Below are 25,728 nucleotides of genomic sequence, written 5' to 3'. Positions count from 1 at the left end.
CAGAAAACTTGCAAGTTTTTGTTGTATTAATGCATTTTTATGCATATTCATGAGTTTTGCATGCAGCTGCTTCTGTAATTAAAGTGGCATTACTTATGTAATTTATGTAATTTTTATTCCTAGTTCTTAAACAAATGAAACAGCTGCCAAACCCAGCCAGGATTTTAGTACGGTGTCATCCAAATATCCTTCAGACAAGTTAAAATAATCTCTAAGATATCGCATTCATTTTATTCAAATTGAACTTTCTGAGTCTCTGAACTGCTGAGGTGAACACTGGTAGTCATGCATTTAGGAGTTCTGCCTCCAGCACCCCTTACATAGTGGGCTTCTCTTTTCCCTCTGCCTCCACCACTACTACATCCTCCAGCTGTTCAGCTGCTTTCAGAAAATTAAGAGTTCAGTGTCACTTTTAAGGAACTGGCTAGCATGCTGGGAACAACAACAAAAATGAAATGGGTCCTTTGGAAGTGGAAGTAATTGGTGTTAGTTCAAAGGGAAAAAAAAATAGCAAAAATATAGCAGCTGTGAAACAGTGGGTCACCTCTGCTGGTGCAGATGTTCTTGAATGCAACATGCAGGTTCTTGTTCGCCACTGGCAAAAATGCGTATGTAACGGTGGTGACTGTTGAAAAATAGGATTTTGTAGCTGAGAATTTGTCTTGTCAAATAGTGTTATTCTGCTTTTTGTTGCAGTTTCCATGGAATTAAATAGGAAGCATTATTTTCAGAGCAACCTGTGTACTTCTACTTTAATATTTGAGTGATGTCCAAGTGCGATAAGTGGGCTGTATAAACAGGGTTAAGCTGTGCAGTGTGGTGGAGGTGGATTATAAATTTTCTGCATCACTGGATGAGGTTGCTATGTATTGTGAAGCTCAGAAAAAGTACACGAAGATGACTTCAGGTCTGTTGTATAGGGGAAAGCAGTGTAAGAAGTATTATATGAGGTAGCACACAGAGTTGTAGGAAGATGCAGCAACTGGAAAACTCATCTAGACAAAATTATTGCAGAAATTAAGTGCAATAGAAAGCAGTATGTCAATTAAAGATTTACTGTCACTTGAAATCATAATTGTATGCCTGTAAACTTTAATTCAGTCAAAAATCATAGGATCATAGAATCACAGAATGGACTGGGTTGAAAAGGACCAGTATGATCAGTGAGTTTCAACCCCCCTGCTATGTGAAGGGTTGCCAACCACCAGACCAGGCTGCCCAGAGCCACATCCAGCCTGGCCTTGAATGCCTCCACGGATGGGGCATCCACAACCTCCTTGGGCAACCTGTTCCAGTGCGTCACCTCCTAATATCTAACTTCCTCCTAATATGTAATCTAAACCTCCCCTGTTTCAGTTTCAGACCATATCACTAAAAGACTCTATTGCAGAAAATCATTTGTTCAATACAAGAATTATCATCTCCTATGCTATGCAGAAAGTCAGAATTATTTTCCATCCTTGTTTGGAAATCATTAAATAAATCCTGGTCTGAAATCAGCTCTTATAGCATCAGTACATCCAAGATCTGAAATGACAGATACATTTTTGCAAAGAAAAATGTTCCAGATTGTTTTTACCAGAGGCAAAATTCACAGACTGAATGGATATGTAAGAACTGTTTGATAATTCTGTATCCAAGGCATATATTTATGTGTTGATTTTTTTTTCTTATATAAGCATTTTTGTTCATATTTTTACCATGACTAGTAGTTAATGTCAATTATTTTCTGTATTAGAGTAATACTAAAATAATAGTGTTGGAGATGTTTTAGCAATGTGCATAGAGGAATCATAAAATCAGTAACTCCTTAAGTCAAATAGATGAGAGTATAAAAGGATTTTTTTAATCAAAATTGTTCTTCTGTTTTTTTAATACTAGCCTGAGAGCAGAAAATGCTGTTTTTTGTTGGGTTTTTTTTTGTTTTTTGTTTTTTGTTTTTTTGTATTTTTGTGGGGGGAAGGGGTTATGTGTGTGTGTGTGTGTTTTGTTTTTATGGTCACAACTTTGCCATAGAGTTACAGAAGGTGAAAGTGCATCTGCCAGAAGGATGATTCACAGATTCAGTAGGAAGCTTTGCTGGGAAAACAAGTTAATAAAGTAGGAATTAGACAAATAGATACAATCTTTAATTTAGGAAATGCTTTTCACTGTGATATTTCAGAATGTGCCTTAGTCAGATATTCAAGTTCCTCTTGGCCCCTTATAGTTCCTGAAAATTTCTGAATTATTTCTGCTATATGTTTTTATACAACAATACATACAATGAGGACATTGAAAAACACAAACTTTGCTTCTTTGCAAGAATAGAAAAATGAATTTATTGCACCCTGCAAATCTCTGTTTGTGAAGTTAAATGTAGAAAGTAAACAGACTCCAGTAGTAAGGGTCTTTGTGTGTTTATTTGTCTTCTGTATCCAGATGTGCACTTTCTTGTTTTGTTTGGCATCTGGTTTCCCTCACCTAAGATGCATTCTGGCTTTACTAATTGTGTGTACACATGTTGGGAAATATAGAGCTGGTAACAAATATGGTGGAACCTCAATATGCTGTGCATAATGTTGTCTACGTGGAATGAAATATGCAGAACTGAATAATGCACTAGTATATATTGCCTACTGTAAATGCTTACATGTTTTATGACAGTCATTCCTGTTTATTTAAAAGCTTTAAATAAGAGATGATGACTCCATGTCCTTGAAAAATGTTCTACATCAGCAGTTCTCATTGAAAATAATGGTTGAATGTAAATATTGAATGAGTAGCAACCTGTAGCCCTATTGAAGACCTGTAGACAGAAGGAACATTTCCAAGACATCAAAGTGTTGTAAATTTGGACATGAGGAATTTGTGCTGAGTACCTTTCTAACTAACAATCTTCAAAAACTCAGAAGACCTTAGAAATGGGCAGCAGTTCTTCTAGAGTAATGATTTATGAGACAGGATGAAATGATTTAGATGTATTGCTGGTTAGTTCACAACTAGGATGGAAGAGGTACATTATAACTTGGCATTTGGTGAATGCAGGACCAGATGGGAGCAGAATTCATACTCTTAGTAGGAAGCATGGATAATTTGAAGTGAGTAGATGAAGCTAGGAGAATGAGGTTTTAACCGAAACAATACATTTTCCCAACTGGTATGCAATAGATTATATGCAATATTTCTTCAGTGGAGATAAAACGCAAGTTTTTGAGATGGTATTGTTACAGTACGTTATACAGGAGAATGGAATATGTGATAATAAGTTCAGATCCGCCTGGCAGAAGGGTTTTTCCCTGATTTCTGTAGGAAATACTCAGCATTCACTGTCAGTGGAAAGATGTCTCACTTCAGTAAGAATTGAACTGCAACCTGATTCCGAGACATTTGTGAAGCAGAAGCAGGGTGATTGGTACTGTGCTTACATAGAAAAGATTAAGATGAATGAAAGGTGGAGGAATGCACTCTGAAATCAAGATGGAAGATGGAGCTCAATAACCCTGATCATTGAGGAGTCAAAATTACAAGTCAGTTGGCAGAAAAGAAAGCAGATAAAGCAGACTGTTCCTCTATGCTGATAGAAATATGAACAGAATACAATCCAGCATGTATTGCAGTCAGGTGAAGCCAAACCGTAATACTGGCTCTGAATTTGCCTGGATGCTACAGAAGTTTGAATATGAGTCAACTCCAAACACAGGTCTGTCAGCTCATTTAAGTTACAGCATTTTATTTTGTACGCAGGACTTTTTTTTCCTTTTTTTTTTTCTTATCCATTCCAACCATGGATCCACCCAAAAGCTCTAAGCCTTAAAGTTTATAGCCTTTGGCTCTTGTTGACAATCAGAAGGAGAAGGGAGTGCTGATAAATTGTTTAATAAAATACTGCAGCACACCAGTTCTGGCAGTTAATGGTATTATACCCCTGCCACTAATCCCCAGTGAATGAACAATCTCTCTTTTTTCTTTTGATTTTCATTTAATTGCATTGAATGGGTAGATTTCAGGCAGTGCATCTCTGTTCAATATCATACTTTGTATTCATTCTCTCTTTCATGTTGGATTTTAATAGGTAAAAGAAGTAATCTTTTAGACCTTTACTGTTTATTTTTAAACTCCCTGGCAGTAAAAAAAAAAAAAATACCCCCCCCCCCCCCCCACACACACACAAACATTAACTGTAATATTTTTGTTTTACTCTATCAGAATAAATCTAAGTTCAGGATGTTTGTTTTCCTTAAACTTCTCTTAGAGTTGAATTTATTTCTTGTAACAATTGGAAACTCTTAGGCATGTTGTAGAAAATTGTCAATAAATCAGACTGCTATGATGAATACTGACATATGCTATGGTGACCTTATGAACTGGTTTTGGAACTCAGCAAAATATTTCAGACTGAAAGAACAGGATAATTATGACTTCTTACCAGTTTGGTTTCGGATACAAAGCATCAAACATCTTGTCTAAAATATTAAAAATAAATTAAATAAACTATTATCAATAAATTATTGATAAATTATCATTATTAATAAATTATTATTTAAATAATTAATTAAAAATATTGGGGATTTTTTTTTCTATTCTTAAGTGTTTCTTTTCCCAACGTAAGCTTCTTACCCATTAGAAATATTGTGAGATCCTAGTTTTTCAAGAAATAATCAACCAATCTCATTCATGTTACTACTGCAACTATATTAATACTAATTATGGAATTAATGTTTCTTTTTTTTCTCCACGATTCGATCATTCAGAGAAGTTGCTTTGTCACTGTGCCAAATGCTGTCCTTTTCTGCTCTCAGCAGCTGTGTGTTCAGTGGAGGTCTGTGCATCTACAAGTTTTTTCCATAATTAGGCAATTATTAATAGTTTTATCTTTTTCTTCTAAAAAAAAGAATTCTCATGATGTACTTAGGAGATAGCTGTATCCTGGCACAGGATATGGAATGGCTTTGTATGTCAGTTCAGTAAATCGCTTTGAAATGTCATGTTGCTGTGATAAGGGCTTAGGTCATTTGAAGTTTTTACATTTGGCATGATAGGTGCAGTGATATACTCCCATGTTTTATTTTGAAAACCAAGAGAAAAAAAAACAAACAAACAAGCAAAAAAAAAAAAAAAACCACATTCCTGAACAGTAAATATTCTGGAATGAAGATGTTTACTGCATTTTTTTTGAATAGGGTACTGTAGGTAAGCAAATACTTCTGAAACTGAAATATTTTAACCATGGAAAATTTGACGTTTATTCTCTAACTTGGTTTTTGTTGTTTTTTTTTTTTTTTTATCCACAGGTTGTTTGGTGTTACTTCTCTTACACAGACAAATTGCTCAAGCACTTGGATGATCATCAAAAATCAAGAGTTACACTGGTATCACCACGCCAATCCAGTCTTACTGCTGGTGATGTACTACACCCTTGCAACTCTGATCCGCCTTTGGCTACAAGAGCCCATTGTAAGAGTAATTCACTTCTCTTTTAGCACTAATGACTGTTAGACTGGCCTGTGCAGGTACTTCCAAGCAGAGGTGCAAGCATTCAAATAATCTCAGGGAAAGAGACAGGTGCAAGTTGCTAACTTGAATTCAGGCTTTCTGATAGAATCATAGAATGGCTTGGGTTGGAAGAGACCTCAAGGATCATCAAGTTCCTACCACCTTGCCACAGCAGGGCCACCAATCTCTGGATCTTGTACTGGACCAGGTTGCCCAGGATTCCATACAACCTGGCCTTAAACACCTCCAGGGATGGGACACCCACAACCTCTCCGGGCAACACATTCTAGCACCTCACCACTCTCTCAGTAATAAATTTCCCCCGACATTTAATCTAAATCCCCGTGTTTCACATGACGAGTGAAAGAAGAACCCATGTGTACCTTAACAACTTAGAAAATGGAAGAGTGTAATCCTAAGAATTATTTATTTTCATCTCATGATCCTCTGAAATTTGATTTGATTTCTACAAATTAGATTTAGCAGTGCTATAAACCACAGTGAAAGTAGTTTGTGACTGATCTGTGAATGAGTAGCTTTATTAGTAGTGAGTAAAGATGTTTACTGTTTTCTTATTTTAAAGATGTTTCTTCATGTAATACATAATGTTATAGCTTAATGTGTAAAAGGGCAGACACCACCTCTGAATTTAGATGTCTGCAATTTTTGATTTAAGTATATTGAACTTCATAATAAAAAGTGAACGATGCCAAAACTGCCAGCTTCACTTATTAAAAAGTTGTATCTTAAGTTTCCAGAAATCATGAGACTGGCTTTTTCGAAGTCACAACATTTTAAAAGATTGTGATCCAGTGCTGTCTGGTATTGAGTTGCTTTAATTTTATTATTATTATTATTATTATTATTATTTTCTTCAGCTGCAGCATATGGAAAAATGGGTTGGTTTTTTTTTTCTTTATTTATATGAAAATTGAGATTTGTAGATAATAATATGACTTCAGTGCTTAGGCCATAACTAATACTTAATATCTTGCAAATTTCATAATAAACTCACAAGAACGTGAGGAGTAACCACATATGAAATGCAGTTAGAGGGAGGTAGCTGTGTGATCTCAGCATCTCTGGAAATTCATTTCCAGTCCTTAGACTTCATTCATCCAACTTTCACCATTTTAAAGTTTGGTAATTGATCTACGTTGATTACTGTGCTTTATTTGTGGAGAGGAATTGGTCTGTCATAGTGTGAATCCTGAAAGTTCCTCCACAGACCAGAGAGAAACTATAGTGAACTTGCTTGCACATAATTCATTTAGACTACTCATGTTGAATAGGATAAATATTCCCATAAGGCATTAAAATTAGTCTCTGAGAACTGGAAACAAGTTGGTTAGAGAAGCTTTTCAAGCAATTAAGTTGAGAGTGAGTAAATTCTAGAAGAGAGTAGTTTAATGACAGATAGTGTTTCTCAAAAGCATGGCTCCATAAAGGGTAATACAAAATCTTGCCTCCCACGAAGGAAGTTTCAGATGCCAGGGAAATGATTCTACCCGTGAAGAGAAATGGGTGTTTAAAAAGGAGAACATTAGAATGAAAAGGGTAAAATCTTTAAATTAATGCTTATTTCTGAGGCAGGTAATATAGTGCTGCAAGTATTTGTCATTGAAAGGAAATAATGAGATTTGCAAAACTTACTGTTTTTAACATACTTTTTTCTTATGCCAATTTTTGTCCATATGCGGTTTTTTCTTCACCGAAGCCCTTGATCTGGAATTTGTCTTTCTCTTTCTAATTTTCTCCTGTTAGTCACTGTTGTTGCTTACTTAAATCCAGAAATAGTTTTATTTCAGGTTTCATTGAACAAAATTTTGACTTGTGAAGAACGTATGATGCAATTGATTCATTAAAGACTAAGGATGTATCCTTCCTTTTCACCCTTCAGTGATTTCAAATTACTCTGGATTTAGGACCTCACCACTAGCCAGTCTATTCATAGATAGAAGACAATGACAGTGTGCTATGAACTGTTTAATTTAAAGCAATCATTCTCTGTAAATTGCTGTAAAGTACAGTAACAAGTGCCTCACATTACAAATGTTCAATAGAATCACTTGAACAAAACTTGCTTTGAACAAACCACGTATGCTAGATTAGGTATAAAGGAATACTGATTCAGTTGAAAAAGACGTACAAAAAATAAATGAAACACAGGAGCACTAGATTCTAAAAGCAGAATTCAGGACATGTAGACCTGGAGTTTTATCCTTCTTGCATGAATTGCATCTTGAAGTCCTCCTGAAGATAAAAGTACTACTGAATTTCAATAGGAGATCTCTCTGAGACATGCTCTGGAGATTCTCTCTGAATCCTGCAGCTGATCAACAATTTTACAAGAACAATGCTCACTTCAAATCTTGAGTTTCAAGGTGAAGGCTTTTTGTGTGTGCACCACAGTCTGTCAAAGCGCAGTGTGTTTGAAATTTCAAAGAGTGTATGGTATGTCTGTGGGATTCCTTGTGGATCTTACTTCTGCAAAATGCCTTTGGAGGTCAGTTGCAGGTTTCGCTTTTCTTATGCCTGCTATTTTGGATCCTAATTTGTTCTAAAGTTGAGTCTTGTGAAATTCTGCCTCTGCAAATTAGAGATAGATCTGCCTCTGGGGATTTCAAATGCTATTTGTTACTTGTAGGACTGAGTATATGAATAAGGCCCATTCATTTTATCTGTTGAGCGGTAAGGAATAGTATAAAATTCAACAGAGTTTGAGCATTTTAATATAGTGTCCTTTTATAAAAGAACTTTTTAGGATTGTCTGAATTAAGAAGAGTTTGAGAGTTGGTCAAGTAGTGGAAGAACTGGAAGATTTAGACTAGTCAAAGGTCTCCCACAAATTGTAACTATTGGGGTCCTGGTGGACAAGAAGCTGGACATGAGCCAGCAATGTGTGCTTGCAGCCCAGAAGGCCAGCTGTGTTCTGCGCTGCATTAAAAAAGGGGTGGCCAGCAGGGAGGGGTAGGCGATTGTCTCCCTATACTTGGCTCTTGTGAGATACCTCTGGAGTACTGCATCCAGGCCTGGGGCCCCCAGTACAGGAAGGATGTGGAGCTCTTGGAGCGGGTCCAGAGGAGGGCCACTAAGATGATCAGAAGGCTGGAGCACCTCTCCTATGAGGAAAGGTTGAAGGAGGGAACTGGGATTATTTAGCTTCGAGAAAAGAAGGCTCTGGGGAGACCTCATTGTGGCCTTCCAGTACTTGAAGGGAGCATATAAGCAGGAGGGAGACTGGTTGTTTACAAGGGTGGATAGTGATAGGACAAGGGGGAATGGTTTTAAACTGAGACAGAGGATGTTTAGGTCATATATCAGGAGGAAGTTTTTCACACAGAGGGTGGTGAGGCACTGGAACAAGTTGCCTAAAGGCGGTTGTGGATGCCCCATCCCTGGAGGCATTCAAGGCCAGGCTAGATGTGTCTCTGGGCAGTCTGGTCTGGTAGTTGGTGACCCTGTACATAGCAGGGGGGTTGAAACTAGATGATTGTTGTGGTCCTTTTCAACCCAGGCCATTCTATGGTTCTATAATTCTGTTATTCTATGACTAATCCTGTGTTTTCTTACTTTTCTTCTTCTAAGAAGGCTAAAAATATGCTACTAAAATGACTGTCTACATCCCGGGTCTTTTGGTATTGTTTTGGTCATCCTTGTGCCAAACCAAATGCTGCTGATAAACGGTTCTTTATGGTGGTTATTTACATCAAAGTTTTAAATGGCAGCAGTAAGTATTTTAAGCACAAACTGTATACTTCTTGTTACACTTTGGCTAGGAGTGCCCTTTTACAATCAAATATAAATACACAATCATATCTGAATTTTGCTTCCTCTGTGCCTGAGAAGTAAAACCAAATTAATAACCATTGTTTATCTAAGTCAAGATTTAAAAAATAGGACCTTAGTGTTAAGACTGGAATGGAGAGTTTCAAGATCAGTTAGGATGTTTAGATGTTCTGTTCCCATGGGTAACTTTGCAGATCTCTGCCCAGCTTCCTGATTTATTCTTATTCTAATGCATCGACTGATTTTGCTTAAGAGAACCCTTACCACTAGCTAGTTCCCATAAAAAGCTTAATTTGAGGCCCTGCCTTTGAGACACCAAGTTCCTCTGAAAACTAGCCTTTATGTCATACTCTATTTCTTTGTTGGCAGTAAGCAGGATTTAAGTAAAACAAGTATGAGAGCAGATGCTGAAAACCAAAGTTTGATTTTCAAAGTTTTCATTTGAAACAGAAATACAAGTATCTGCTAAGTAGAAAGTGCAAAACAGGCAAGGGAAAAATTCTAAATCCTCACAAACCATTTATTTAGATCGAAATAAAATGTGACAATTAGTTGACTTGGCCAGTTATTCTGTAGCTAATAACACGTAAATTCAGAATAATACTATTACAATTGGTGTGTACTCTGCTGCAACTCAGCAGAGCTTTTGGACATAAATCCTATTAAATTCATGTAAAATGAGACTTGGCCCTGTGTTCCAGGTTGCAAAAGCAATTGTGTACTTTATCATTAGAGATGGCTTTATGGAGCTGAGTAGGTGTGGTTTTAAGCAGCAAGGCTTACAGCTGTGTGAGGATTTGGCTCAAGACTTTAAACTGGAGGTTCTGAAGAGAGAAAGTAGAATTTAGTGTCTTTAAATTTGATACTTCGATTTCTTGGACTTTGGTAAGTTCAACAGGAATGTAGAACCCCAATAGAGCACTTTTTGTTTCTTATTAGAATCAAACCTGCATGCTTAGTATTACAGCACTTTTCCCCACAAGAAAACAGGTATGGGTACATTCAATCCCATTATCCAGATGGTTTTGATGATAATGAATACTACCAGCTACAATGTCAGTCCCTGAGAAATGACGTTCATAACTGACTGCCATTCTGATTTTGAACAAGACAGTCTAGCCAGTTCTTCACCCACCTTGTGATCTGCCTGATCAATATGTATTTTACCACTTTGTCAGCAAGGATAATGTAGGACAGTGTTAAACAACATGCTAATGGAATCTTGCCTTTCATCCAGTAAGTTATTTCTGCATAAAAAGTGATGCTTTGCTCTTGGTAAATTCATGTACGCTATTTCCAGTCAGCTTTGAGTCCTTTGTGTGAATGCACACACAAATATTTTCAATTCTTCAGGTGTTTGATGAAGGAGAGTTTCCTTTTCACATATGTATGCAGTTGAGAAGAGTTAACTTACTTTCAATATACCGCTTTGAAAATTAAACATCTCTGTAATAGTTTATGGTATGACCATATATACATAAGATTTGGAAGTCTGTTTAATTCTGGCGTCTTGTAACCATCAGGAGACATCCTGACGTTGAAGGACTAGCAGTTATAGAAAAGCTCTGTCATCATTTCTGAAAATGTCATCTCAGTCAAAGTCATCCATCAGATGGTGTGCATTAAACACTAATAGATATTTCAAAGATAGGCTGAGAGGGGTCAGTTAGGGGAAAATATAACTCTCTCTTGAGAGATTTTTGTTTGAAGATTTGTAACTAGTCTTGTCATTTGTATTCTTTAGCAGATACCTGATGAAGAGAAATCTGAGAGCAGAGAAGATGACAAAGAAATACCTTGCAGTCCAATTCCAATGACGGCAGAGAGAAGACGCAGTCTGTGGTATGCGAGCCACTATACAACTGATGAGAGAAAAGTAAGGCTGCAAGGGGAAGGGTCTCTGCATTAAATGTATTTAAAAACATCACTTAATTTTATCACAGTTACTTTGAAATTAATGGAAACAGCATCAGTTAGGTCACGACTAAGAACTGTGTCATTATAGGACTAAGTTAAAATATCAAGACTGTGTGGCAGAGTATGGAATTTACTCTGTGAAACTTAAAACAAAAACAAGAGCCAGACTTGGGAAGTAAAAGGACACATTCCTTGATTTTTGCTTCCATACTGAAGAAGTTTAGGGCAAGTCCTTTGGCAACAGGCCACTGTCTTTATGAAAAAGAGCTAGAAATTTCCAAAGCCTGATGTAGAGATCTGATCTACCTTGTAATTTCTAATTACTGCTCACACTGATAAAGGGGAACTACCAGTTTATCTTCAGGCGTATTGGTGCCCTTGTTGGATGTTTACGGCAGGGTAGGGAAAGCAGTTGCTGTAAAAGCTCCTCGAAAGATACAGCTTATCTATCAGTCCCCATCAGCTCCAGTGCAATATTTCATTGGACCTGTTGCAGATAAATTTGTCTTATATAGATACTCTGTTAAGCCATATAGACTTAAGTTCCCCAAAATTGCATCGTAATAATGGTAATGGTAAACGAACTAGCAAATGAAATAGTAAATGAATGAGCTGAGCCTACTCTGAGAAAAAAAGAAAGACAGAAAGAAAGAAACACAATGGTTACTAGGCTCTAACATTCAGCTATCTCCTTTTTCTTCCGTGGAAATTTTAATTTTTCCCTACAATATATTCTACAGCTACTACAGAAAAGCTAGAGAAGGCACGCATTAAAAATATTCCTGAAAATCTTTTGTGGACAAACATGGAGTAACCAAGAAGTGGTACAGAAAGAGGAATTTGGGACTTCTAAAAGAATTTCAAAACTCCTTTTTTTTTTTTCCCTATGATAATTTCTTAGTGACTACAGTGAAAGATATTTCTAAAAAGATAGAACTTTTGTATGTAGCTTTTGATCCTTTAGTGACTTTTTTGACACATTAAAATTGCAGATGTTACCTCATGTTCTTGTGTTCTCATGTTCTCATGTTTATTACTCAGCCTTGGATAAAGTCAATGGTTTTTGTTCAGTGAAAAATAGTTCTACTTGAGGAAAATAAAATTGCTAACAATTATAATTCTAGGTGCCACATTGTATATTTTTATAAACATTACACGGGAAGTAGTTTTATAGAGTAGTTCTAATGATCAATTAAAACTGGGATCATTAGAAAGACATTAGAAAGCAGTTAATCAGTATAATGCAATACTGATTAATTCTTTGAGCTAATACCTGCAATTTCAATGCAATAGTCTCAGTTTTTGTTTCAGAATTCACAAAAACATACAGTAAAGAAATGTCAATGGCTTTGGTACACTAAATACCATTTTACGGAGTATAGTGTACAATTCTGCTGACTTTTGAAGAATTCTTCTTGAATTTCTTAATGCAGATATTCTGCAAAAGTCAGTAAATATGCATGCCTGTATTCAAAAAATAACTTATTAATGCTTGAGCCATGCTTCTTTAATAATTTGTCCTTGCATTGCTTTTTGCAGCTTCTGTCAATGACCCAAGATGAATACAAGCCATCGGATGTTAGTATACTGCTAGTCTTTGTAATTTTGTAATTATTTTAACCTGGGCAAATACAGATTACACTGATGATACACAGAATACAGATACACATGTAGATACGCACTCAGCTGGCATATTAAAATCTTCTGTATTTTGATTAGCTTGTGTTCTACCCTGTAACCTTGATTATCCTAAATATAATTGTCTTCTGCTTCCTTAACAATTACGCTGAGAAACTGCTAATTAGCATTAAAATAGATCGTTTGAAATTATACTTTTTGTATTGGTAGTATCAACTGGCAAACGATCTTTTTTATTTCACTGGGTTTAAATAAGATCTCAATATATGCTTTCTAATGCAAACCATCTTGAAACTTAGCTTCTTTGCTCTATTCTTTTCTTTCAAACATGCTGAAATGCTGAGGTCTTTTAAGAGTGACTGTCAGTACTTTACAGTACAGTTTAATTTAAAGAGTGTAGAAAATTAAAATCTCTGCTTGAGCCGACAGCAGATGATTGTCTTGTCTCGTATAGCAATCCTAAAAGCAAAAACATCAACTCTATTCAGCATACACAGAAGAGCAGAGATGCAGGTGAACTTTGAGTGCATCTACAACCAAATCTAAATGTGTTCCACAGCCTGTGTTCAGGCTGTGTGGCTGCAGATCATACCTAAACGTAACCCAGACACTGCTCTGAATGAGAGAGCCTCAATCAGCCCACACGTGCCTGTCCATATCTTCTACGGTCAGGGTGTAGGAACATGAGCTCAGTGAGTTACTGTTTGTGTGCTGAGTCATGTGGTTGGCCTTAGGCTTCCCCAGCTGTGGATGTGTAAACTTAATCTGCCTTTACACAGTTTTTTCTTTCCATTTAATTTTATAGGTGGGACAGGCCAAGAGTATGTAAATAGCCATTTAACATGATTGCTTTTGCTTGTGTGTTCTCACTTTTATGCCTTTTCAGATTGCTCTTATGCACACTGAAGTGGCACTTTAGGGAATTTGAAAAAACTTTAAACCTTTTAAAGGAGATATTTGCAGAAGTTCAAAATGGAGCAGTATTTTACAGCTTGCTAAAATCTATTGATATTGCATGAAAAGCTACCAAAAATAATTTGAGAAGCTGTTATGTGCTACTTTTGCATGCAGCATGACCATAATGTATCATTTTCTTTGGAAGGAGCCAACAAGAGTTACTGATTAGGCTCCTTTACTGTTGACAGTCCAACACTAGAGAAGTACAGGAGTTTTGTTCTCATAAGAACTGCCGTAAATGCAGTGCTTCTGTCCCATCTTCTGGCAGGTTCTGCTTGTAACAGTGAACGGGAACCCTGCTGACTATCACACCATCCACCCCACACTGCCATTAGAGAATGGCCCGGCCAAAGCAGACGTGTACTCAACACCACAGTACAAATGGGAGCCCTCGGATGACATGTCAGGTAGTGAAAAGAATTGCCTGGGAATTACCATATTACCATTACTTATTTCCATATTTTCCTGTTCTGTATCACAGTTCACTGCCTCTTGCATTTATTTTTTCCTTTGTAAAATTCTTGACCTGCTGAAGTTTAAATAACTGTTCTTTAACAACTGCTTATCACTTGGCACTTTTGTAAATGGGGCTGTAGGCATTTACTATCTAAAATACTTTTTCTCTTCATTAACCAACACAGTGATTACAGATTTTGTGATGTTTTATTATGCTCAAACATAATTTTTTATGGCTCCTATCTTGAGCTTGCTAACAAATGTAGAAGAGCTATCCAAGTGATTGCAAGTGAAATCACTCTGGGTTTACTCCCTTTAGATAGTACTCATACTACTTTTAGACCAGCATGAATTGCAAATAAGACTTTATTTTTCTACTTAGAAAAGGAAGAGGAGGAGGTAGAGGAGGAGGAAGAAGTTACTCAGGAAGAAAAAGAAAATGTTAAATTGCATGCCCTGGTCTCTGTGTTCCAATTTATCATGAAGCAAAGTTACATTTGTGCTTTGATAGCTATGATGGTAAGTATTGGCAGTAAACAGATAATGCTGTTGATTTACAAATAAATATGCCTCCTTGATGTTTTCCTGACAGTAATCTCATCTGTTGATTTTCAGTAAATGTTCGCATCATGGTTAGAAAATATCAATACACTGTAGCATTTTGGGTTTGCTCTAGGTTATTCATGAATAATTCCCAGGCTTGTTACAGTGCTTGCAGTAGGGCAACATGCATGGTTCTGGGTAAAGCATTGCATTTTCAGCACTGGGAGCACTAGGTTTCATTGGCTAGGTTTGTCAATTAAAAAAAAAGAGCTTGGTTTTTTTACTGATTCCAAAGCTTCCATATAAGCTGGACTGTCGTGCTGTTGCTCCACTTAGAATTCTGTCTGTAAAATTAAAGTATTTCAGAATCAAATGGTAAAGTTTAAATACATAGTTTGTATTCCAGAGTGAAGAATGTAAATGATTGCACCCTGTTCAAAAAAAAAAAAAAAAATGTATCTTTTATTGTCACAGAAAGGTCTCAAGGCAAATAAAACTGTCACTATCATAAGTTTTGCTTTTATTTTACTTGCTTCCCTAATTTTTCATTTTGATGTTATTTGCTTTTTCAGTTCACTTGATACACATGCCCTGAGCTGCACTGTGGCAAATTTTCAGTGTAATGATTAGATCTCTGTCTATATTCCCAATGCAAGCTTTGCTTTTACTATTTTGGAAAGATTTCCACTGTGATGAAATTAACCATAAAGATTCTTGGCCTAGTATTGCATTAAAAAAAAAATAATGTTGAAACAAATTAGTTCGGCTGCTTTTTGTCTTCATAGAGTTTCAAAATTGTTTGCTGTCCTGTAACAGGAAAAGATTCTCACCTTAAAAGAGCAGGCTCCTTGTGTAGAATCTGGATCTGGCTTGATGCATTAGGGACATTAACAAGTAGTTCTTTTCATAATGCCATTTGTTTTTAAAGTTGCATCCTTCATCACATATTCTTTAATTCTTTTAAAATTCATCTCAAAGTTCATAACTCAACATGAGTTCATAACCTCAATGTTGAGGTACTGCTTGGTAGTTTTCCTGGTTGTTCCTTGTGCTATATCTCTATTTCATATGACTTGATCCAAATTCCTTTGTGGTGTGTGATCTGATGAGTATTCCACTTACACCAAAGCCAGATGATGCTCTGGTTGCTTTCTAATCTGTAAACAAAAAAAGTGACACATTAGTGTTTTTCCATATAACTCTAAAATACATCATTTCCAAGCAGAATGAACTAGACTGAAATGTTCTTAATGTTTCATACTTTCCCATTTAAATTGAGACAAAATTTAAAATATTTTATTGACAGTTATACCAGGATATAGCTGAATTGAGTCCAAAATCAATAACAGCACTAGCTGTATCCTTTCCCCCAAGTGTTTTATAGAGTAGTTTTCAGAAACTGTTCTCTGCAAACAATTTAAAACATTATATATTTGTGAGTACAGGAGGCAACATCATACGATTAGTGTAGGCTAAATGTTCTTCAGGCAAGCTGTGTGCCTTACTACTTCTTTCAATTTTAAAGAGATTCCACAAAAGTTAGAACAATTTGGAGTCTGCATGATTCTGTTAGTCTGTTGAGAGGTATCAAGACATATTTTGCTGCTGCTACACTGAACTTTTTGTTGCTTGTTTAGCAAGAATGTCTTGTGTGCCCAAAGTTATCCACTTCTGTTTGTTTGGAGCAATCATAAGCAGTGAACCTGCTCACAGTCTTTACAGCTGTGCAGTTAATGCACAAAGGAGGGTTTGCCCTCAGATGTACTTCTTAAGAATCCATTTTCAACATGTTCTCCAAGTACTTTATCGTAGCTGGCCCATTAGCAGATTAATGTGCCTGAGAGTCTCATGACAGTGAAAGTGTGTACTAAGCAGAGAAGCATAAGTTAAGTGGCACTATGTTGCTATGTTGTTCCTGAATGAATCTATAGACATTTTTTCCCTCTTTGTTCTTTCCATAAGGCATGGAGTATCACATATCACAGCTGGCTGACTTTTGTGCTGTTGATCTGGTCTTGCACACTGTGGATGATTCGAGACCGAAGGAAATATGCTATGATCAGTTCTCCGTTCATGGTTTTCTACGGAAATTTACTACTAATATTACAATATATATGGAGTATTGAACTCAACAATGATGAGCTTCCTCAAGTATCAGGTTTTTTAGAAAGAAAGGAACCTGGAGAGTTAGCATCGAAGGTAGGTGTTACAAACCTAGCTGAGATTTTTATGAAACCACAAAATATATTGTGACCAAAAAAAAAAAGTAGATTGCTTGACATTTAAGAGTGTATCCTCAGTATTTGCCATAGCCATGTTCAGTAACAGTTTTACAATAAAGAATAAGTAGTTAAAAAACACTGCGGAGGAATCTGCTTACTAAGCTAATGCCAAAACAAATGTTTCAGATACATATATGTAGATTTTTTTTTTATAATTTAGTGGAGCATTGTTAGTGGATAGAAAATCTGGCTTTATAAAATGGATCTGAAATAGTTATAATTTGATTTGTTAGATAAATTTTATATCCTCTGAAGTCTCACCTCTTGTAGCTGAGATCACAAAGTCAGCTGCTTCAGAAACCTTCAGCATTAATGTTGCACATGGATGCTTCTGGCTATCAAAACTGTAAACACAGAACCTGTGTAGTTGCTGGCAAAACATCCACTGTTTGCAATGGGAACAGAGCAAGGGCAATATGAAGCCCTGAAAAAGAGGTAACCTCAGTACTTGTGATTAAATAGGCACATTGTGATTCTAGTGCCTTTACTTAGATTTTATGGTCACTCATGTAATGAATCCAGGTCAGAAAGAAAAGCATTTGTTGACCTCATTGCGTGATAAATGATAGATTTGTTCCTTTGATGTCCTGAATGTGCTACAAAAGTCATTGTGTTTGGCAGGTGTGCTTTTGAGGGAGAGAATGAGCATAAATAGGAAGTTGTTTTGTAGAGTACCCAAGAGGGCATCTCAGAGCATAGAGCTAGTTGGCAGTGTTCCCCTTCAGCTAAGTGAATTGCTTTCCTCATTCCTCCTAGTTATAATTCACAGTTGTTCGGCAAATGCTCTTCCTTGTTGGCAGTTTTATTTGCATAACCATTTATTGGTCTTTAATGCATATGAAGATTAGTGAATATTGTATTATTTCTCCTGTAAAGGTAGGAATGGTTTAGTAAGAGAGCAAAAGCTCAAGGGTTTCTGCAAGTTCCACTGTAAATAGCTTTGTAAATAGCTTTGTAAATTTCTAAGAAGTTTTAACTGTTTGAATTCATCAGTGCCTTTGACATAGTTTCTTGTTAGCTATACAATCAAATATCTGAAACTAGATACTGTTAAGAAAGGAAACTACTGTGCATATATGAGGATTTGGCCACATGCAAGAAACTAAACAAGGTGTCTACTTTTTTTTTTTTATGCTGAATGTAAATTTCAGAGTTACAGAAGGCTTGAGGTGGGCAGAGCCCTCTGAGTTCCTCTGGCCCACCCCTTGCTCCAGCAGGGCCACCAGAGCAGTATGCCATGTGATGTTTTTAAGATCTTCAAGGAGGAGATCCCGCATCTCTGGCAACCTGTCTAACGTTCACCAGTGTGTCTTCTTGTCAGTTAGTCTTCTTTTGCTACTTACGTATTTGTGTTCCTTTTCCTATGCCTTCACTCAACTCCAGGTCGGCATTTACTTTCCTAGAAATTCATGTGTGCAGACAGTGTCTGTATTTCTCCCAGGTTTTCTGGCTCAGAAAACTCTCCCAGGTTTTTCTGCCCATCCCCAGATGGAGTCCCATGCATTCCCGTTCTTCCCACATGCACTTCCTCAGCATCCAAGCCTGTCCTTTGCAAAGATCCTGTATTCTTCCATTGCAGCACTGCAGTCACAGACCATCCCACCACGTCTCTGTGATCCCCAAAAGATCATAGCCACGCATCTGCATGCTCTTCTCTAATTTCTGTGTTGCTTATTTCCTGTACGGCATGAATTAAAGTACAGACACTTCAGAAAGGCATCCCAGAAAGGCTCTGGAAGGTTTCCCCATGATGGTAACTTGAAGGTCTTTCCTTACTTTCATACAAATGCTTGAAGTGACTCTACTCAATTTCTGCTTTGTTGATTATGTGGCTCCTTTCTTTCACATGACCCTCTGCTTGTCAACCCTGTCCATTTCTCCCTCACAAAACTGCTGGTAACTCTCTCCTGTCATTCCTTGTTTAAAGTCCTTTTAATAAAAGTTAAATTTAAATAAAGATAAAATACTGTATTCTGCAAGAGAAAAAACTGTAATTTTTTCTGCCTGATTTTCTGCATGCTATGAATATATTCCCTGGTCTGAACAGGAAATAAAATGAATAGTCTCAATGGAAATGCCAGGAATGCCAAGGAGAACAACAAGCGAATGCAGCAGTGAGACAGAGCTAGTCACAGCGAAATAGTCTGTACTTCACAGTATCAAAGAGTCTCAAGGATTGGAGTTCCTTTCCTCCACAAAGCACATTAGATGAAGAACAGGGCATCTTTTTGCTTTATACCACTGACCTTGTCTTCTTATTGCATAGAAACGCTTTGGCTTTTACGTGTTTCCAGTTTGAGATTTTATTCTGCTTTATAAAGTAGTGAAATAAATTTGCACTACTGCAAAATATAAAATCAATTGTTGGATGAATGGGCAACATGGCTCTTTTCTGAATTTTGGCTGTCTTAGAATTGCAAGCTGCTGAATTCAGTATTTTGCAAAACACAGAAATACACTCTTCATTAAACAAAATTGTTTATTTTTTTATTATTATTTCTATTTATTCATTTCTATTTTTCTACTGTTATGGAGTTATGGTCTCTTCAAAGAATTAAGAGCCACCTTAAATCTTGCAAATGCTCCAAGTGCAAAATGCATTCAACTATTTTTTCTAACTTCAAGACACACCGTTGTTTTTTTTTAATTAATTGCACTTTAGCACCTGAAGTATTAAAGCTCTGAAATCAAGAGATCTAGGATCTAGATCTAGCAAACATAATAACAAAACACTCACCTGACTGCACTCGATCCCTGCAGAAGGTGGAAGTAAACACAGATAGAAAGATTGGGGTTATATCAGTCAATATATAACAAGAAGATCCTTCAACTTATAAGATAGGAGTTAAAAACCAAGAACAAGATAGAATAGAACCATATAGGTAAATATATTTAAGAAAAGAGACAGAGTGAAAAGTTAATGGAAAAGTACAAATGAAGGAATGTTGGTTTTAATGCAGTCTTTCTTAGATTACTTCCACAAAAGTGTGCTTTGACACTAATGCCATAATTACTATTTTCTGATAGACAGAGAAATGCAAAATTTATGAAGACATGTTTGCATTAGCCTGTTGTTTCTGTTTTGATTTTTGTTTGCAGATTCTTTTTACAATTACTTTCTGGCTACTGCTTAGGCAACACCTCACTGAACAGAAAGCACTTCAGCTAAAAGAAGCTACTTTATCTGAGGTCAAAGTTGGAAGTGAAGAAGGTGAAAAAGGTAAGGCTACATCCATTTTACTGGAGTCCTTCAGTCACAATAAAAGTTCAAGTTACTGTGTTTCTTAATGCAGAAATCGATTAGAAAGATCACAGAATCACAGTATCTTAGGAGTTGGAAGTGATCTCTGGAAATCATTGAGCCCAACCCCAATGCTAAATCAAGTTCCCTACAGTAGGTAATAGAGGCAGGTGTCAGATGGGTCTTGAATATCGCCGTAGAAGGAGACGCCATCATCTCTCTTAGCAGTCTGTTCCAATGCTCTCTCACAGTAAAGTCCTTTCTCATGTTTGTATACTAAGTTACCTGTTACTAGCTAAGCACAGTATTACAAAATCTATGTGTAACTATCTCTCAACAGATATAAAACTAAAGCAGTTTTGAACTTCAGAAAATCAAATAAAATAAGAATTCTCTTTACTGTTGAACTGCAAAATACAAAAGGTAAATGCAATGACTCATTTGAAAAATGCTGTGGAACTTTCCAAGAATCAGTTTATTGCTATGTCCCAAATTCGAACTAGCAGACAAATTGTTGTAGGAATTTAATTACAGGAGGATAAAAGTTTACATAAGAAAAGGCAATTGCTAAATTTCTTGTGAGCTGAGCTTGTGTGTAAACACATGCAAAATAAGAAATTAAACTACAGATTTCAATGAGAAAATAAGCATGTATATTTTCCTGTTATCCAGATACTTGTTCATGTGCGCCTGCTCATGGGTGAACACCTACCCTGCCCTCCACAAGCATCCCAGGCTGAGTAACTGGGAAATCCTGACCCCTTCACAAGGCAAAAGCAGTTTGGTTTTCTGCAGTAATTTAGGTACAGTAGAAGCAGCAAGAAAAGGGGTAGTTTCTGAAAGAAAAAAAAGCAAAAGGCAATGTTAGTACAGCACATATATTTTTTAAGCTTGTTTGGTTTTATGTTAATGCTTTTTTTTGCTTGTGGTTTTTGAAGGAAGCCACAGTATTCTCTTAAGGACATTTATCCCTTTAAACTCAAGAAGAGAGGTTTTCTGGTGGTGCTAGTGGTTTCTTTGTTTTCCAGTTTAAAATGTCTCTTGCCTGGGTTTCTGCTATGGATAGTGTTTTGACTGATATCCATTATACAATCCTTAGGCTCTCACTTTCTGCCTGCATATCAGACAAAGTGAGAAGTGGTGTCTAGGTATAGACCAGTATGCTGTATGGCTCTAGGAGTAGGTTGGGGCTCATATGATGTTGAAATGCTTTCCTTTGCTTGGAGGCTTGATGATGAATCAGAAATAGAGTCTGTTGTTGTGAATATCATGTATAAGTTTCTGTGTTGTGTGTAGAGGATCTACTTTCCATCCATTTCAATTCTTACTAAGGTCCCTAAGGTAGAGGTCAAATGCAACTCTGTGTATTTGCAGAAGAGGGAGAGTTGCAAGAGGGAGAAGTGGCAGAAGAAGAGGAGGAGCAGGAAGAGGAACAGGAAGATGATGATGAGGATGAACAGGATATTATGAAAGTTCTGGGGAAGCTGGTGATGGCTATGTTCATCAAATATTGGATTTACGTCTGTGGAGGCATGTTCTTCTTTGTCAGCTTTGAGGGTAGAATTGTCATGTACAAAATCATCTATATGGTGTTATTCCTGTTCTGTGTGGCCCTCTATCAGGTAAGTGAGAACTGTTTGAACTGAATTTTGATCTTGAATGCAATGGTACTTTTACCTTTGTAGCAAAGCAGCTTGGATGTTATTATTAACAGTGTCTTTGTTCTTTAGTTAGATACAGCACAATAGTAAGAAGATTATTTGAAAGGGTTGATTCTCCTTTGAGTGACAGGCAAAGTGAATATAAATTAGGTGCTATAAGGTAACGCATCTGACCTACCTACTCTGTGAGACTGAACTGCACATTACTGAGAACTGTGGAAACTTTATGGGAAAGTTTTGGACCTGTGCACATCCCACATAATCAACAGTTTTTGTTATGGCTGGTTCACACAGCTTCCATACTCATGGAGCATGGAATCCCTCTCCTTCTGCACCTTCATTGCCTAATGGCAGTGAAATAGAATGACAGTATCTGTTCCTAGCCTTTATGTCTGTTTGTGTCCCAACAGACATTTTTACATAGAACTCTGTACTTGGTGGCATGTGTACCAGAACTAAGAACTTTATCACCAAGATCCATGTCTGCTATTTACATCAAGCCAACAAGGAAGAGTAGTATTCTTAGTCTTTGTTTCCAGTACAGCTTTGTCAGTATTTTTACCACTGTTTGCCTTGAGCTTCTTTTAAATTCCTCAGTGTATGATTTTCAGGTGCACTATGAATGGTGGAGAAGGATTCTGAAATACTTTTGGATGTCAGTTGTTGTTTACACGATGCTGGTACTTATCTTCATCTACACATACCAGTTTGAGTCATTCCCTGGGTTGTGGAAAAATATGACAGGCCTGGATGAAAACAAGTAAGTGTTTTCATTTCATTTTTTTCCACTGTACTTCTGGTTCTGGTGTGTTCTGGAAGCACTCTTCCTTCTTGTAATGAAAAAACATCGTGAGACCATCCTTAGACATTGATGACTAAGCACTCAGCTCTGAAGCCATTGATTTATTGGAGCAGTAAAAGAGGAGAAAAAGGGTACAACAAGGGCTCTGAGGGTCATATTTTCGCCTATTGCTGCCAAGGTTTTCTTAGTGTTCCCACTGCAGCTCCAATACTTCTCGCTATGTCTTTGACCATAGGAGCAAGATCCAGGGAGAGACAGGGCAGATTTGTAGGGTGCCTGGAGATGACAAAGATGGACCAGTATTCCTGCTAATGAGGAGGGCTGGGTTTCTTCCTCCTCATGATGTACTGAGAATTCCTCAACAGGAGTTTATGTCAGAAATTATATACAATATGAGTGGACTTGTGATGCAGAACTTTCAGTCAGAGACAATACACCTGGTTCCCGTAAAGAGAATTGCGGCAGGACTGATTCATTTGGTTCTGTCCATTTACAGTATCTTTCTACAATTACTAAAGCCCAGTGCAAAACATCTATATTGTAAAACTTTCTAGTTTCGAAGAATTGAAAGATCTGAAAGCATATAACATGTACCAGCCCTTATTTCCTCATTTATTATTAACTGATTTGTAGCACTGTGTCATGACAAGGAAAAGATTTTGGTGTGAACAAATGACTTAGTGGATTTATTTATTTTTTTCCAGACTAGCAGACCTTGGTTTAAAAAGATTTTCTGTGGCTGAGCTATTCACTCGCATCTTTATCCCCACCTCCTTCCTACTGGCGTGTATCTTACACCTTCACTATTTCCATGACCGTTTCCTCCAGCTCACTGATTTAAAAGCTGTAACCAGCAAACAGGACAATACAATTTACAGGTAAAGAAATGAAGTTAATTGACCTATTCATTATCTGTATGAAAATGCTCTTTCTGACTGTTTTGTAATGTTCACTTTTTGTTAGATGTTACTTGCTTTTGTTGTAACTACGTGAGTTAAAAAGAAAAGAGAAAAAAAAATAAGCATCCCTTAGCAACCAGCACCTCACTAAATATGCTACAACCAAAGTATCTGTCTTCCCCCACTTTCCACTACTTGGCAAAGATTTCTCATTTGGAGATACATTTTCAAATACACTGATACTTATGCATTTACCTTGTTGATTTTCACCTTTAGTAGGTAGATGGTTAATTGCTATGTATGCCTTTTTGTAAGTCTTGTCAGTAATAGAAAATATGGCTTTTTAATTTCGATCACTTCTGGTTTTTATTGTCCTTTTTAAAGGCCAAATGGAGATCTTTGGCAAATACCACATACACTTTGGACAATCAAGCGTTTTTATACAGCTGAGCTTCATAAATGGAGATATCCAAAGCCTGTGATCACTTTTTAGTGTCCCGGCCCTTGACTATAGTAGTGAGACTATACTCAGAGGTGTTCAGCATTCTCATCAAGAACCTCACTTCTGTTTTTTCATGATACTGGGACTCACTTTCTTCAGAATTTTACTATGTTTAATTCTTAAATGTTCCCCTACATAAAAAATAAGTCCTAGGATCCTACTCCAGGAGTACAAGAGAGAGAAATGGTTTCATAGTAAACTGTGCAGCACCTCTTCTTTAATTCTTTCAAGAGGCAATCCATTTTGACATAATTTTAAAGTGTTTACCTGTACAGTGATGTGTAACTCAGCTGCACTTGTATGAATAAGGCTGAAATGGGCTTTTCATCCACTATGGTATTTGGGGAATTGTGTGACAGTGCAAAGTGACTACACAAGCTCTGTCGTAGCCTAAACATTTTGCACTCCGTTGACTAATGTAAAAAGAGCATCCAGCTCCTATCAATAGTGATCCAATAGGCATAAAATGGGGAAAAAAAAAGAACTTAGATGGCCCCAGAACTTAGGTTGTCTCATCACAGCACTTCTTGCATGTGAAACCACTATTTGCAAATCTAACATGCATGAAAGATACCAAAAATTTTAGTCACTGTTCTCCAAGTGCTGGTGTGAAGAAAATCACTATAACTAATATTGCGCTGTTCTTGAGTGATGAAACACTAGTATTAAAGTCACAGAATATTATCAGTATTTTGTTGAGAGCAGAAAAAAAAAACAAAGATCAGTAATAAATAAAATAAAAAATTAATTTTGTTGGATATGGATTTTATCTGTAGTCAGTAATATTTTTGCCAGGAGTAAGTAAGTACCTCTGAGCGAGTTGAAAGTAGAGATCTGTTGTCCCAATAAATGGGACAACATTTAGGATTTTAATTAAGCAAAGTGGCAAGTAAAGAGGATTGATATATATTTTTAATTCTTAAACATGGCATATATGCTACATTTGCCATTTTGCAATATTTCAGAATCACTGTTACCAGGTACATCATTTGACTTCAAAAACGTTGAGAAGTTTGTCCAGTACCCAAATCAGGACGTTTTCTGCTTTGTACAACCACAAACACTGCTAGACAGATGAAAATTCATTTGTTTTCTCCTCTTTTCACATGATAAATCAATACTAATATGCAGACTTGTGTCTAAAGCTTCAGTTCTCCCCTTTGCTTTGAAAACACTAGCTTTCACTCAAAAACTAGTTTGCCTTCTGAAAGTGCTTTTATGTTCCTTCTGTTGCAAAAGAGAAAAAAAAGAGAAAATTAAATAAAATGAACTTTATGAATTGCAATGTAGTGGAGATAAAGGTTATGAGACTGGTTAATTTCTATGGTACGATGCTCCATTAGAATCACCTTTAAAGAAAAATAAGTAATTAGTGGAAATAAGCAGAAGGAAAAGATCTGTTTTTAAAAATGGGCTGAATTATCTGTGGCTTTCTTGAGTTGATGCAGTGGAGGTCCTGGAAAGAAGCACTCAGGTCTATCTGAAGCAGCATACAATCTAAATGATGGAGTATTATGTTCGCAGTCTTCCTAGACTTTTCACTGCATGGTATGCATTAAACTTTCA

The 25,728-nt window shown here is 36.7% G+C and overlaps 1 protein-coding gene across 9 annotated transcripts in view; it reads left to right on the top strand.

Annotated features, from left to right (window-relative positions):
• PIEZO2 (piezo type mechanosensitive ion channel component 2) overlaps nucleotides 1-25,728 on the top strand; it is a 287,618-nt gene that overhangs the window by 187,921 nt on the left and 73,969 nt on the right. For 7 of the 9 annotated variants that reach the window (XM_048939133.1, XM_048939132.1, XM_048939129.1 and 4 more), the window contains exons 8-17: nucleotides 5,274-5,436; nucleotides 11,009-11,140; nucleotides 12,721-12,759; nucleotides 14,045-14,183; nucleotides 14,615-14,751; nucleotides 16,738-16,974; nucleotides 20,157-20,277; nucleotides 21,673-21,920; nucleotides 22,571-22,719; nucleotides 23,466-23,639. In XM_048939133.1, the coding sequence (XP_048795090.1) occupies nucleotides 5,274-5,436; nucleotides 11,009-11,140; nucleotides 12,721-12,759; nucleotides 14,045-14,183; nucleotides 14,615-14,751; nucleotides 16,738-16,974; nucleotides 20,157-20,277; nucleotides 21,673-21,920; nucleotides 22,571-22,719; nucleotides 23,466-23,639 (1,539 nt within the window). The remainder of the gene's footprint in view (nucleotides 1-5,273; nucleotides 5,437-11,008; nucleotides 11,141-12,720; nucleotides 12,760-14,044; nucleotides 14,184-14,614; nucleotides 14,752-16,737; nucleotides 16,975-20,156; nucleotides 20,278-21,672; nucleotides 21,921-22,570; nucleotides 22,720-23,465; nucleotides 23,640-25,728) is intronic. The other 2 variants (XM_048939128.1, XM_048939130.1) reach the window with 2 other exon arrangements.

Source organism: Lagopus muta, chromosome 3 (genome assembly GCF_023343835.1).
Source record: "Lagopus muta isolate bLagMut1 chromosome 3, bLagMut1 primary, whole genome shotgun sequence".
In the NCBI taxonomy this organism is placed as follows: Eukaryota; Metazoa; Chordata; class Aves; order Galliformes; family Phasianidae; genus Lagopus; species Lagopus muta.
This window is presented reverse-complemented; position numbering and strand designations above follow the sequence as displayed.